This window comes from Scyliorhinus torazame, chromosome 4, assembly GCF_047496885.1.
Source record: "Scyliorhinus torazame isolate Kashiwa2021f chromosome 4, sScyTor2.1, whole genome shotgun sequence".
NCBI classification, from domain to species: Eukaryota; Metazoa; Chordata; class Chondrichthyes; order Carcharhiniformes; family Scyliorhinidae; genus Scyliorhinus; species Scyliorhinus torazame.
The window spans coordinates 111,318,515-111,333,531 of NC_092710.1; the positions used below are offsets into that span (position 1 = coordinate 111,318,515).

The 15,017-nt window shown below is 49.9% G+C and overlaps 1 protein-coding gene across 2 annotated transcripts in view; it reads left to right on the plus strand.

Moving 5' to 3' along the window:
• LOC140410418 (interferon-induced, double-stranded RNA-activated protein kinase-like) overlaps nt 1–15,017 on the plus strand; it is a 179,348-nt gene that overhangs the window by 136,014 nt on the left and 28,317 nt on the right. For both annotated transcript variants that reach the window (XM_072498487.1, XM_072498488.1), the window contains 2 exons: nt 3,271–3,308; nt 10,717–10,833. In XM_072498487.1, coding sequence (XP_072354588.1) covers nt 3,271–3,308; nt 10,717–10,833 — 155 coding nt within the window. The remainder of the gene's footprint in view (nt 1–3,270; nt 3,309–10,716; nt 10,834–15,017) is intronic.

Genomic DNA, 15,017 nt, shown 5'->3' on the forward strand with positions numbered 1-15,017 from the left:
GACGTGTTCCAGATGCAGGTGGGCCTTTCCGAAGCGCAGCGAAAAATGTCCCAGGCCCAGGTGGGCATTGCTGAGGCGCTCCTGAGCATGTCCCGGTCGATAAGGACTGTGTCCCAGATGCAGGGGGGCATTGGGGAGGCGCTGTGGAGCATGACCTGCTCACAGAGGAGCATCGCGGAGGACATCGACACCGCTGCGTGCAGACAGCTGGAGCTCAATCCAACTGCCCCTCCATCCCGTGGTGATCCCAGGGCCCTATGGGCTCCGACCAGGAGGAGGGAGCGCTGGAGGTCAACCAGGACCCCGCTACAGGGAGACGACAGTGGTCACTTACCCTCGTGAGTCCACCTCCCCCTCCCCGGGGGATAGGGTGGAGGTGTGGACCTTGGGTAGGGTGCTCTTTCCAAGAGCCGGTGCAGACTCGATGGGCCGAATGGCCTCCTTCTGCACTGTAAATTCTATGATCTATGATCAATTCTATGATCTCACCTTATGTCTTCAGGATTTGTTCTCCAGGTTGTTCAGTTAGCTGTTAATGTTTAGTTATCTTCGATCGCCGAAGAAACCTCGGACACCAAGGAAGTAATCCTATCACTGTGGTCAGACAATGCAGTCTCCATGCCCGAAGCTAAACGAGATTATCTACATTGGAACTGAGACTGCAGTTCATAAAATATCTCATCCATCAGCTGGAAAGTGCTGTCATTTTCCTTTCTGACCTTTTATTCCTGATTCCGAAGGTCATGGCGCGAGCTCCATTCCAGAAGCACGCACTCCATATTACGGGACTGCTGCACTGTCGGCAGTGCCCCCTTTTGAATGAGGCTTTATGCCAATGCCTTGTCAGCCTTCTTGTGGACATTAAATTATTCTGCAGAAAGAGTGAAGGGAACTGAGGTGGACATTAGCAGAGGCCAGGAGCCCACATGATCACTGTAGACCAGTGTTTTTAAAACTTTTTTTCCCGGGACCCACTTTTACCAACCAGCAGACCTTCGGGACCCATGCCGGCCGATGTTCTCGAGACATGCCAGCTGACGTTAGCGACCCGTGCCGACCTTCCGACACACCATTATTGGTTACCTTTAATGCGGCAGGTGGGCCTGCTTGGTCCTCACGACCTCCCTTGCTTCGTCATTCAATGTTACATTTGTGCTAAGAACTTCAGCTGACGATTTAAGTTCTTGCTGCATGCTTTGAAAAAAATCAATTGGTTTGTCCTCAAACTCGCCATGCTTAGTCTTCAAATGTCTTTGAAGATTTGAGGGTATTAACTTTCATTTGTCAGTACTTCTCTGCATATAACACACGTGGGCTTTGCATCCTGATTTGCATTGGCACAATTAAAGCCAGACCTCAAGAAATCATCTTTATACTGCTTTGTTCCCGAATTCAGTTTTGTCTGAACTGTTTGTTCACCAGAGGCCCTGGAGCACGGGATCACACCAGAATTGCCTTGTCCTACCGTGGACTCTCCCGAGAAGCTCTCTCCAGCAGATTTAGGTGTGAGATCCTGGCCTGTTTGTATCTCTGACCCTCTCTACCTTATTACAAAATGACTCATCTTTAGTTCTTCACACACTCCTGTTGCTTGCCTGCTGGCAGCTACAAAATGTAGGAACCTCACCTCTATGATTTTGCACCCAAATCATTGACGTGCCGGGTGCATGACCTGCTCTCTGCCGCTGTCTCTGACAGAAAGACTCATCCTTCATATTTAAAGGCTGACATTCTTTTTTTACTTTGAAACTTTATTTCTAATACCTAATTTTTCCAAATTTATAATCTTTTACTGCTAAAAATTAAAACAACTTGAACATGTGCATCCTTACCTTTACACACAAACTTTGTTTTAAATATATTCCCATTTCTTTAGAAATTTAAACAATTATAGAAATCCTGTTTTTACTTTGCAAACTCCAACTTTAGAGGAGATGAAGTAACTTGTCAAACACACACAATGTCACACTATTTCTTACTGGTTCCATTGCATTGCACTATCCAAACATCCAAGTCACCTCCTGCTCCATTCTCACCAAAAGCTCTGACTTCCTGGTTTCCAGAGTGTTGACACAAAGTGATGACTGTAGGTTTCTTCCAGTGATCACATATGTCAGCCCTATTGACCAGCCTCGGTTAATCAGTATTCCGAGAAACCTGGTTTCCTCTCCCTGTACCCACCCCAGTCACAGACCACTTCCCGACCAGTACTTACCATCGTGGGAGTGCAAACGGATATTGTGCTGGCCGTGGAACAGATTGACCAAGTCGGCGCAGGCTGCATACTGCCGTGTGGTGGCGAGGGACAGCCGAGCAGCGCGCAAAGGATGAGCAATAGAACGGAGCTCCAAGCTGGGGCCATCTCAGTTAGCAGCGCGTCCACCTGGACGCCCGCCAGCCCATTTCCCGACAAGCACACAGCCCAGCCTCGCGCCGCCCACCCCCTCAAACACCGCAACCAATCGGGCACTGCCCGGGGCCGGCATTCTTAAAAGCCGGTCGTGGCAGTTGGGAACTTCTTCTCACAAACTCTCCACAGCCCTCCCGACACCCACCTGCGGGTCGCGGCCCTGTGTTTGAAAATCCCTGCTGTAGACAAGAGGTTTCAGTGACTTTGTAAAGCCCAGTGGTAAATCTGGGCTATTTGAAGCGGTGAAACAAGGGCTGGTTATCCAGTACGATTTCTCCAAATCATTTTGTGCCCTAACCCTTCCGAACATTTGTCCTTCAAACATAGCATTTACAGTGCAGAAGGAGGCCATTCGAGTCTGCACCGGCTCTTGGAAAGTGCACCCTACCCAAGCCCACACCACCCTATCCCCATAACCCAGTAACCCAACCAACACTAAGGGCAATTTTGGACACTAAGGGCAATTTATCATGGCCAATCCACCTAACCTGCACATCTTTGGACTGTGGGAGGAAACCGGAGCACCCGGAGGAAACCCACGCACACACGGGGAGGATGTGCAGACTCCGCACAGACAGTGACCCAAGCCAGGAATCGAACCTGGGACTCTGGAGCTGTGAAGCAATTGTGTTAACCACTGTGCTACCGTGCTGCCCAAACATTTGTCTTTGAATTTGTTTTTTCCGGAGCTAAATTTCCACCCTCAACTCTCTAGCCACAGAGTTTTGGATTTCAGCCATGCTGTCTCAATCATCTTGGGAAGTTACATGTCCAATTTCCTCATGCACTGGTAGGAAATGTCTGCTTAATGTCAAAAACTGAACAGAAAATTAATCACTTCTTCACCTTTAAACTTACAGAGTAACAGCAACATACAAGATCAAGACATGGAAATGATGTAAGAGACAATTCAAACATCACAATGCTGTATATTTAAATATGGGTGATACTCCCAAGGTCATTTTGCTGTGCTTACGGTGGAAAGTCTCGAAGCTTTCACCTAACCAAGTGTCGTTTGGCATTTTTTTAGACACGTAAAGAGAAGCAGCATTGAGTGGTAGATGTTGATCTTAGCTGTAGTTCAGAAGGCTCAAGTCCCACTCTAGGACACTTGAGCCCACCTTCAATGTTTCACTGTCAGTGATGCCGTCTTTCAGACAAACTGTTAAACTCAGGTCACGTTTTTCCCCCTTTGGTGAATATAAAAGATCCCACAGCCATGATTTTGAATTGGCTTGGCCAACACTTATTCCTATCAATAATAATAATCTGTATTTTTGCCACAATTAGGCTTACATTAACACTGCAACTAAGTTACTGTGAAAATCAAGTTGGTGCAGGCCTGGAGATACATGTAGAGAGATTGAATATGGCAGGTATTCCTTCCCCATCGGATAGTAGGGACTTTCTCGACAATCTGGCAGATTTTAATGAGACCTGCCTTTTATTTCCGGACTTCATTTTCAAACAATTCAAATTGTCAAACAGCTAATCATAATAATAATAATCTTTATTTTCACAAGTAGGCTTACATTAACACTGCAATGGAGTTACTGTGAAAATCCCCTAGTCGCCACATTCCGGCGCCTGTTCGGGTCACAGGGGGAGAATTCAGAATGTCCAATTCACCTGACAGGCACGTCTTTCGGGACTTGTGGGAGGAAACCAGAGCACCCGTAGGAAACCCACGCAGACACAGGGAGAACGCCCCGCCTTCTCCCCATAATCACTCCCCTTGCCCGCCTCAGTTGGCACACCGCCTTCCCCGTGGCCAACCGATCAAAGCTAACCTGAAGCTCCCTTCTTCCTTCTGTCCAAAAGTGCCGGATCTGCCTACCCGCCTACCTCCTGTCCACCCCCTATCAGCCTTTGACACTCTTCCCTCACTTTATCAACCTTGGCCTTAAATGATATCACCTTCCCCTCACTACCGTTTCAGGGCCTCTCATACCACCGCCTGCGACACTACCCCCTACGATTTAAAAATAAAATTTAGAGCACCCAATTAATTTTTTCCGATTAAGGGGCAATTTAGCGTGGCCAATCCACCTACCCTGCACATCTTTGGGTTGTGGGGCCGAAACCCACGCAAACACAGGGAGAATATGCAAACTCCACACGGACAGAGCCAGGATCGAACCTGGGACCTCGGCGCCATGAAGCAGCAGTGCCACCATGATGCCCCGCCCGCCACCTCTTCACTGGCCCCCCCCGAACCCCTCACATTCCACATACCTATCCTAACCGGGGAACTCTCACTTCCCCCCATCCAACATCATCTTAACTCCGGGCCCTGTCCACAGGGCTTGGTCCGCCCTTTGTTGGAATGGAACCCCTCCCCCCATTCCCAGAATCCCCCTGTCCACTTCCTCTCGAAAACACCTCACCCATTATTGGGCCCCTCTCCCCACTTTTCACACATCCTAGGCCCATCATAACCTGTTCGACCAGTGTGGTGAATGATATCTGTATACATATGCACCCTGAATGCGTAGGACCCTTTAAGACCGGGTTTGGAACCCTGGGGGACTCCGCCCCCAGGAAGCTGTATATAAGGTTACGTTCAGTAGGCAGCGTGCAGTGAGCACACTTCTTGGCAGCTGTCTGGTTCTCTGGTTAGTAAAGCCTTTGTATTATCGAACTCCTCTCCTGAGTCGTAATTGAGGGTATTTCAATTTAATAACCAGACTACATCATGATGGACAGCGGTCTAAATCCGAAGATGCTCAATTTGGACGCTCGGTCGCCGGAAGCCACTGAAATTTTTAAATATTGGCTCCGGTGCTTTGAGGCCTATCTGAATTCCTCAGAGACTGAAGTTGACGGACCTCGCAAGCTGAGCTTACTACATGCCCGGGTGGGCCACCGACTATCCTCCGTGATCGAGAAAGCTACGACGTACGAAACGGCGGTCAAAATCCTACAGAAGCGCTTCGTAAAGCCGATAAACGAGGTACACGCCCGACATTTACTCTCAACCTGCCGCCAGCGCTCCGGGGAAACGCTAGATGAATACTTGGAGAGACTCACCGCACTCGCCAGGAACTGCGACCATAAAGAGGTGACGGCAGAAGTCCACAAGAACTTACATATTCGTGATGCTTTCGTGTCCGGTACGTGATCCACGTACATTGGATTGGATTGGATTGGATTTGTTTATTGTCACGTGTACCGAGGTACAGTGAAAAGTATTTTTCTGCGAGCAGCTCAACAGATCATTAAGTACATGAGAAGAAAAGGGAATAAAAGAAAATACATAATAGGGCAACACAACATATACAATGTAACTACATAAGCACTGGCATCGGATGAAGTATACAGGGTGTAGTGTTAATGAGGTCAGTCCATAAGAGGGTCATTTAGGAGTCTGGTGACAGTGGGGAAGAAGCTGTTTTTGAGTCTGTTCGTGCGTGTTCTCAGACTTCTGTATCTCCTGCCCGATGGAAGAAGTTGGAAGAGTGAGTAAGCCGGGTGGGAGGGATCTTTGATTATGCTGCCCGCTTTCCCCAGGTAGCGGGAGGTGTAGATGGAGTCAGTGGATGGGAGGCAGGTTCGTGTGATGGACTGGGCGGTGTTCACGACTCTCTGAAGTTTCTTGCGGTCCTGGGCCGAGCAGTTGCCATACCAGGCTGTGATGCAGTCGATAGGATGCTTTCTATGGTGCATCTGTAAAAGTTGGTAAGGGTTAATGTGGACATGCCAAATTTCCTTAGTTTCCTGAGAAAGTATAGGCGCTGTTTTGCTTTCTTGGTGGTTGCGGCCACGTGGGTGGACCAGGACAGATTTTTGGAGATGTGCACCCCTAGGAATTTGAAACTGCTAACCATCTCCACCTCCGGCAGCGGTTCTTAGAAGACGGAGCAAAGAACCTCCAAGGCACGGTAACGCTCGCCTCTTCCCTGGAAGCGACCCACCATAATCTCCGCACGTACTCCGCGGACCTTGCGAACCCCTCTCGATCCCCTCCAGACTCGGCCACGCTTCAGGTCTGCGCCGCACGGCGACCCGCTCACACCCGGGGCCCCCAATGCTATTTCTGTGGGCAGGGCCAGCACACACGCCAGCGTTGCCCGGCCCGCTCCGCTATCTGCGGCGAATGCGGAAAGAAGGGGCACTTCGCGAAGGTCTGCCTGGCTGGGCCCAAAGGCCAGAAACAAAAGTCTCATCGGGCCCAGAAATCAAACTCCCGGGACCAGCGGTGGCCGGACACGCCTACTTCCGACGCGTCATCGGCCTCGTGCGAGTCATGGGGCGGCCATCTTGGCGGTGGCCATCTTCAAAACTCAAAACGTGCGACCGACGGTGGCGGCCGTTTAGCGAGTCCGATTCAACCGAGGACTCTGACTGCCCGCAACTAGGAGCGATCACGCTCGATCAATCTCGGCCGAAGCACCTGCGAAACTCAATGATGCAGGTTCAAATCAACGGCCGCGACACCCTCTGCCTTTTTGACTTCGGGAGCACGGAGAGTTTTATCCATCCAGACACGGTAAGACGCTGCTCCCTGCGCACCTATTCCGCCTCCCAAACTATCGCCCTCGCATCTGGGTCTCATTCGGTCCAAATCACGGGGTATTGTGTCGCGAACCTCGCTATTCAAGACGCCAAATACGTCCGTTTTAAACTTTATGTCCTCCCTCACCTCTGCGCCCCCCCTGCTGCTCGGTCTGGACTTTCAGTGCAGCCACCGAAGCCTGACCCTGAAGTTCGGCAGACCCCTGCCCCCGCTCACGATATGTAGCCTGGCGACACTCAAAGTTGCACCAGCCCACCTCTTCGCGAACCTCACCCCCGACTGTAAGCCCGTCGCCACCAGGAGTCGGCGGTACAGTGCCCAAGACATGACTTTCATCAAGTCAGAGGTTCAGCGGCTACGATAAGAAGGGGTTATAGAGGCAAGCAACAGCCCTTGGAGGGCACAGGTACTGGTAGTCCGCTCCGGGGAAAAACAACGTATGGTGATGGACTATAGTCAGACCATAAACCGCTTTACGCAACTCGATGCATACCCACTTCCCCGCATAGCAGAAATGGTGAACCAAATCGCCCAGTATCGAATATTCTCCACGGTCGACCTAAAATCGGCATATCATCAACTCCCTATCCGCCCAGAGGACCACCCCTATACAGCCTTCGAAGCAGCCGGTCGTCTCTTCCACTTCCTCAGGGTCCCCTTTGGTGTCACAAACGGAGTCTCCATTTTCCAAAGGGTAATGGATCAAATGGTGGACCAGTTCGGCTTACAGGCTACATACCTGTACTTGGACAACGTCACCATCTGCAGCCATGACCAGCAGGACCATGACGAAAACCTGAGGAAGTTCCTCCAGACCGCCCGGGCCCTCAATCTGACATACAATAAAGAGAAATGCCTGGTTTGCCATCCTCGGCTACATCGTGGAAAATGGGGTCCTAGGGCCAGACCCCGACCGCATGCGCCCCCTTAAGGAACTTCCCCTCCCCGTAGCCTCAATGCACTCAAACGGTGCATGGGCTCTTTTCCTATTATGCCCAGTGGGTCCCCAGATATGTGGACAAAGCCCGTCCACTCATTAAGACCACGGTTTTTCCCCTGACGGCTGAGGCTGTCTGCCTTCAGTCGTATCAAGGCCAGTATCATCAAGGCCGCCATGCACGCGGTGGACGAAACCATTCCCTTCCAGGTAGAAAGCGACGCATCAGACATCACCCTGGCTGCTACCCTCAACCAGGCGGGCAGACCGGTAGCGTTCTTCTCCCGAACCCTCACCGCCTTGGAAATTCGACACTCTGCAGTCAAGAAGGAGGCACAAGCCATAGTGGAGGCCGTGCGGCACTGGAGGCACTACCTAGCCGGTAGGAGGTTCGCCCTCGTCACCGACCAACGGTCGGTCGCCTTTATGTTCGATAACACACAACGGGGCAAAATAAAGAATGTTAAAATTCTGAGGTGGAGGATAGAACTCTCCACCTACACGTACGATATTACATATCGTCCGGGGAAGCTCAACAAGTCCCCAGATGCCCTGTCCCACGGCACGTACGCCAACGTGCAGAAAGACCATCTACGGGCCATCCACGATGACCTCTGCCACGCGCGGGTCACGTGGCTTGCCCATTTATAAACAGGCTCTTCCCTACCGCAGTAGTTCACAGGAGTATAGATTCTTCCACGCAAATTACTCAAGGGTCCACAGACTGATTTCTGGTGCAGCTTTCACAGACCCACGCCAGGGGGGTGCCTTTACTGGGTGACCATAACAACATCTGGTTCACGGCCTACTCCTCTCTCCCCTTTCGTGGCAGATTGGGCACACTGCATACCACTGCTACCCGCAAGCGGCCGTTAATTAACTACTATACATATTACCCGGCATCTTTCAAAGGGGGTTGCCGATCCATGCACTTCCGGATTGGAGTGGCGTCCACCCCCACGGTAGGTAAAATTCAGCACACAGCCTAGTGACATAACCACTAGGCTGCCATATCTGCCTGCAATGACATTGCTGCAAATGGAGCCAACAGAGCTGTGTTCACTTCAATTAGAGGTCACGTGTGGGTTTCGGAAGTATAAATTACTCACAATACCCTTTCCATGCAGTACAAATGGGGATTGGGGATAGTAGACCAACATTGACTGCTGAAACAGTCTCTGTAACTGGAAGTCCCGAACTCAACAATTCCAATGTTGTTCTGGCCAGCCTCCCATCTTTACCCCAAACCTCTGCAGCTGTATCCGAACTTGCACCAAGTCCCGATCACAACTGTACTTGCTGACACACATTGGCTCCAGGTTTAGCACTGCCAGTGTAGCCATCTGGGATGGCCACTTACAACCAGGAACAGGGAAGGTCGCAAAGCATAGTGGGTAAAATGGACAATGCGAGATTCAGGCAGGCTCAGAGCCTGGAAATGTATATTTGCGAGTGAGGAATCCAGACGGTATCGAAACCCCAACCGATTAGCATTAGATGGCCCATCTCCACCAGACAAAGGATTGGTACTTGAGTGACCGGTACAGTCCCATACATTTCGGCGCCACTCCCTGTACTAGGGAAGCAGAAACAACAGGGTTAATGACCGCTTGGGTCACGCCCAGCCATCAAGCCACCCGCCCCTTTATTGGTTCGAATCGAACATAGTGGTGAGGGATCACCCAATTAGTGGAGTCCAAACCGAAGGACCGCCCAAAAGAGCGCGAAAACCCCCAAGGATAAAGAGAGAGACTACCATGTGTTCAGCCTCTCTTGGACCTGACACTCCGGCAACGTCCACCTCCAATTGCAGCACCACCAGAAGCAAGTTCAAGTTCAACGCCCGCTACCAGACGGATGAGCCCAGCTGAGCAGCAGTTGAAATGAAATGAAATGAAAATCGCTCATTGTCACAAGTAGGCTTCAAATGAAGTTCCTGTGAAAAGCCCCTAGTCGCCACATTCCGGCGCCTGTTCGGGGAGGCTGGTGCAGGAATTGAACCGTGCTGCCGGCCTGCCTTGGTCTGCTTTCAAAGCCAGCGATTTAGCCCAGTGTGCTAAACCAATTACTTCTACAGACCCGATAGATCCAGAATCGAACAACGGCCACTGTTCTTCTGACCTAAGCCGGGTGCCTGAAGTACAGGTTGTCATAGTTGATAGGTGTAGTTTAACTAGTAGTGTTTATGTTGCATGATAATTGTGTGTAAATAAAGTACCCTTGACCATGAACTAACTAACTGGTGTTTGGCTCTTTGATCGATAGCCGGTTGAACCTTGTGGTGGTATCATTTGACATCTGGCGACTCTGAGCATTAGAATATAGATATCCAAAGAAGGGAGGGCAACCTCACTGACTGCCATATTTACAGTGGATCCAAAAAGGCAACACCTTGATATTTAAATCCTCATTTTTATGTTCAAATTCCTCCATGGCCACAACCTCTGTAAGCCCCTCCAGTCCCATATCCCTCCGTGATGTCCACACTCTACTAACATCTGACCTTTTGCACATCCCCTATTTGAATTGCTTCAACACTGGAGGCTGTTCAGTCCCTAAACGCTGGGACACCCTCCCTAATCCTCTCCTTCCCTCTACCTGGATGTTCCTCCTTCAAGCTAATCTTTGACCCACCTTTTGACCATTTGCCCCAATATTGCCTCTTGTGGCCCAGTCAAATTTTGCTTTCTAATGCTTCTGTGAGAGCTGCCTTTGTTTTATTGCCTTGAAGGTGCTATATAAATACCAGTTGTTGTTGTATGTTAACTTGGTAAACAGGTGGAACTTGGTGTATGGTCCTCTAATATTTGTCTTTTTTTTTATTGCCCTGATGAACCGAACTGAATGTTCCAGAACCGGGTTTTCAGATTTTGAACTTATCGGTAAGGGAGGCTTTGGCTCCGTTTACAAAGCAAAGAATGTCGTTGATAAAAAGTACTACGCTATCAAGGAAGTCGGACTGAAGAATGAGTGAGTCAAATTTAAATCTACCTGATATCTTTGTTATTGTAAAGAGGGGTGGAGGGCAAAGCTCCAAGATACCATTTGCCCTACCCCTTCACCTCCATATATCATTAACTGGGATCACATGGATCCATCCCTTCACTTTTCATCCATTCTTAGTTTGGTGACGGTGTGTAGCAGTTGGGCCACCTCGTCACACAAAGAAACTAAAAACAACAGGAAACAGTTTTGAGAATTGTAGAAGCACAGAAAGGTTACAGTGCAGAAAGAAGCTATTCAGTCGTGTCTGTGCCATAAAATAAGCTAGCCGCTCATTTTAATCCCACTTTCCAGCACTTGGTCCCTAGCTTTGCAGGTTATAGCACTTTAGAGTTGAGCATTTTTGCCTTGACCGCCAATTTAGGCAGTGAATTCCAGATGGCCATCGCCCTCTGGGTGAAAAGAATTTTCCTCATGTCATTCTTTTACTTATAGGTAATCCCAAAGTCTGTGCCCTCTCGCAATTGAACCATCAGCTCGGGGAAACTTCAGTCATGTGGAAGACTGGAGAGGCTGAGTTTGTTCTCCTTAGATCAGAGAAGATGGAGTAGATTTGATTGAGGGGGCTGATAGATTAAATCAGGAGAAACTGTTTCCACCAGCAGGAGGATGAGTGTGATGACTGGAAGAGGTTAGGAAAATTCGATTAAAAATCTAGTGGGCGGGCAGCACGGTGGCGCAGTGGTTAGCACTGCTGCCTTACGGCGCCGAGGTCCCAGGTTCGATCCCGGCTCTTGGTCACTGTCCGTGTGGAGTTTGCACATTCTCCCCGTGTTTGCGTGGGCTTTGCCCCCACAACCCAAAGTTGTGCAGGCTAGGTGGATTGGCCACACTAAATTGCCCCTTAATTGGAAAAAATGAATTGGACACTTTAAAAAAATGTTTTAATCTAGTCGGCTATTAAAAGCCTCAGAGTATGGTGTGTGGCTGCAGTGATCATGGAAGTGGGACTAATTGGATAGTTCTTTCAACAAGCCAGCATAGGTGCAATGGGCTGAATGGCCTCCTGTACTCTATGATTCCAATTGGCTTTCCAAAATGTCCTGGGTGGGAGGAGTGGTTAAGCATGTTAGCTGTCTTTGAAAAAGAGAAGTCAGACACTGTAAATGGGATATGAGCTGGAATATAGAAGCTGAAAACATTGAGTGTATAATTGCTTAGAAGAATTCCAAATTATACCAATAACACTATATAATATAATATAATCTTTATTATTGTGACAAGTAGGCTTACATTAACACTGCAATAAAGTTAATCCCCTCGTCGCCACACTACGGCACCTGTTTGGGTACACAGAGGGAGAATTCAGAATGTCCAATTCACCCAACAGCATTTCTATCGGGACTTGAGGGAGGAAACCGGAGCACCCCCACGCAGACACGGGGAGAATGTGCAGACTCTGCACAGACAGTGACCCAAGCCGGGAATCGAACCCGGGACCCTGGTGCTGAGAAGCAACTGTGCTAACCACTGTGCTACCATGCTCTTCCCCCCCCCCTCCCTACTGCGCTACCGTGCCACCCCTATACAGCTATGAAGAACAGTTAAGAATAGACTGAGGACTGCAATGTTATGAAGAGTTCTAATAAGTGCTGGGTTGTTTTGGCTGGTCAGCGAGACAGTAACAAGAGCACATCTGTGCAGGTAATCAGAACAAAGAATTCGAGGGGGAGACAGGAAAGATATCTTTGTGCAGAAGGTGCTAGGACAGGGAATTCTCTGTCACACCATTGCTGACCCAGAATGTATGAATTCTTCTCAAAGGGAACTAGACAGATGCAGATAGAATAGTGGGTGAGGAATGGGCTCCAGCTTGGTGTCTTATATAAACTCTGACACAAACTTTAAAAAAAACCATTTTATTTGGGTATTTGTAGTTTTTATAATAATAACAATAACAGCAACATAAACATGGTACATAAAACATTTCCATCCCTATCACATTCTTTGCATCCCCAACAACGAAACAATAGCCTAAACTCCCCCCCCCCCCCCCTAGATATCTGCCTCTGCTGACATTTTAATTTTCCCCGAGAAAGTTGACGAACGGCTGCCACCTCCGGGTGAACCCTCACATTGACCCTCTCAAGGCAAACTTTATTTTCTCGAGACTGAGAAACCCAGCCATGTCACAAACCCAGGTCTCTGCACTCTGGGGCTTCGAGTCCCTCCACATTAATAAGATCCGTCTCCGGGCTACCAGGGAAGCAAAGGCCAGGACGTCAGCCTCTTTCGCCCCCTGAACTCCCGGATCTTCCGACACTCCAAAGATCGTTCCCTCTGGACTCGGCACCAGCCGTGTTTTTAGCACTGTGGACATTGCCTTAGCGAAACCCTGCCAAAACCCTCTAAGCTTCGGGCATGCCCAAAACATGTGGACATGATTGGCTGGGCTTCCCGCGCACCTCACGCACCTGTCCTCTACCCGAAAAAACTTGCTCATCCGGGCCACTGTCATGTATGCCCGGTGGACTACCTTAAATTGTATCAGGCTGAGCCTGGCACATGATGAGGAGGTATTAACCCTGCTTAAGGCATCTGCCCACAGACCCGCCTCTATCTCTCCTCCCAGCTTGTCTTCCCACTTGCCCTTTAGTTCCTCTGTCTGAGTTTCCTCCGACTCCATAAGTTCTTGGTAGATATCTGATACCTTCCCCTCTCCCACCCATGTTCTTGCAACGACCCTTTCCTGTTTCCCTGTGGTGGCAGGAGCGGGAAGGTCGGAACCTGCCTTCTTAGAAAATCCCATTCCCTGCTGGCAGTTCAAATTTATCCTCCAAATCCTTCAAGCTAGGGAAGCTCCCGTCTAAAAATAGAACGCCCATCCTCTCAATTCCTACTCTCTGCCATCTCCGAAACCCTCCATCCAGCCTTCCTGACACAGACCAATGGTTGTTGTAAATCGGGGCCCAGACCGATGCTCCCTCCGTTCTCCTATATCTCCTCCACTGCCCCCAGACTCTCAGAGCCGCCACTACCACCGGGCTTGTGGAGTATTGGGCTGGCGAGAATGGCAGAGGTGCCGTTACCAATGCTCCCAAACTTGTGTTCTTACACGATCCGCCTCTACTCACTCCCACACCGACCGACACCCCCCCCCCCCCCCCCCCTCCTGATCATGGCTACATTAGCCGCCCAGTAGTAGTTACAAAAGTTCGGCAGCGCCAGCCCACCCTCCCCCCGATTGCGCTCCAGCAACACTTTCTTCACTCGCGGGGTTTCACCCGTTTAAAAAAGGCCTTAGGGATAAAGATGGGGAGACACTAAAAGACAAATAGAAATCTGGGGAGGACCGTCATTTTCACGGTCTGTACCCTCCCCGCCAGTGTTAGCGGGAGCATGTACCATCTCTTAAAGTCCCCTTCCAATTGTTCTATCAGCCGGGATAGGTTTAACTTGTGCAGTGCCTTCCATTCCCGGGCCCACTGGATTCCCAAATAGCGAAAGCTCATCCTACCAATCTAAACGGCAGCTCTCCCAGTCTCCCCTCCTGGATCGCGAACATCTCACTTTTCCCCATATTCAATTTATACCCTGAGAACCTGCCAAATTCCCCTAAGATCCACATAATTTCCCCCTTCCCCTATAACAGGTCCGAAATGTACAGGAGCAGGTCATCCGCGTAAGACGAAACCCGATGCTTCCCCCCCCCCCTCCCCGGACCAACCGCTTTCCAGTTCCTGGAAGCTCTTAACGCCATAGCCAACGGCTCTATGGCCAGAGCAAACAACAGCGGGGGGAGGGGGCACCCTTGTCTTGTCCCTCGGTGTAGTTTAAAATACCCCAACCTCAGCCGGTTCGTACGCACACCCACTACTGGTGCTGATACAGCAACCGCACCCAATCAATGAAGCCCTCACCAAACCCAAACTTTCCCAGCACCTCCCACAGGTAATTCCACTCCACCCGATCAAAAGCCTTCTCCCCATCCATCACAACCACCACCTCCCCTCCCTCTGAGGGCATCATGATAACTTTTAAGAGCCTTCTAACATTGGCTGTGAGTTGCCTGCCCTTTACAAACCCCGTCTGATCTTCCCCTATCACCCCCGGGATACAATCCTCTATCCTTGTGGCCAATATCTTAGCCAGCAGTTTGGCGTCCACATTCAGTAGGGAAATCAGCCTGGAAGACCCGCACAGCTCAGGGT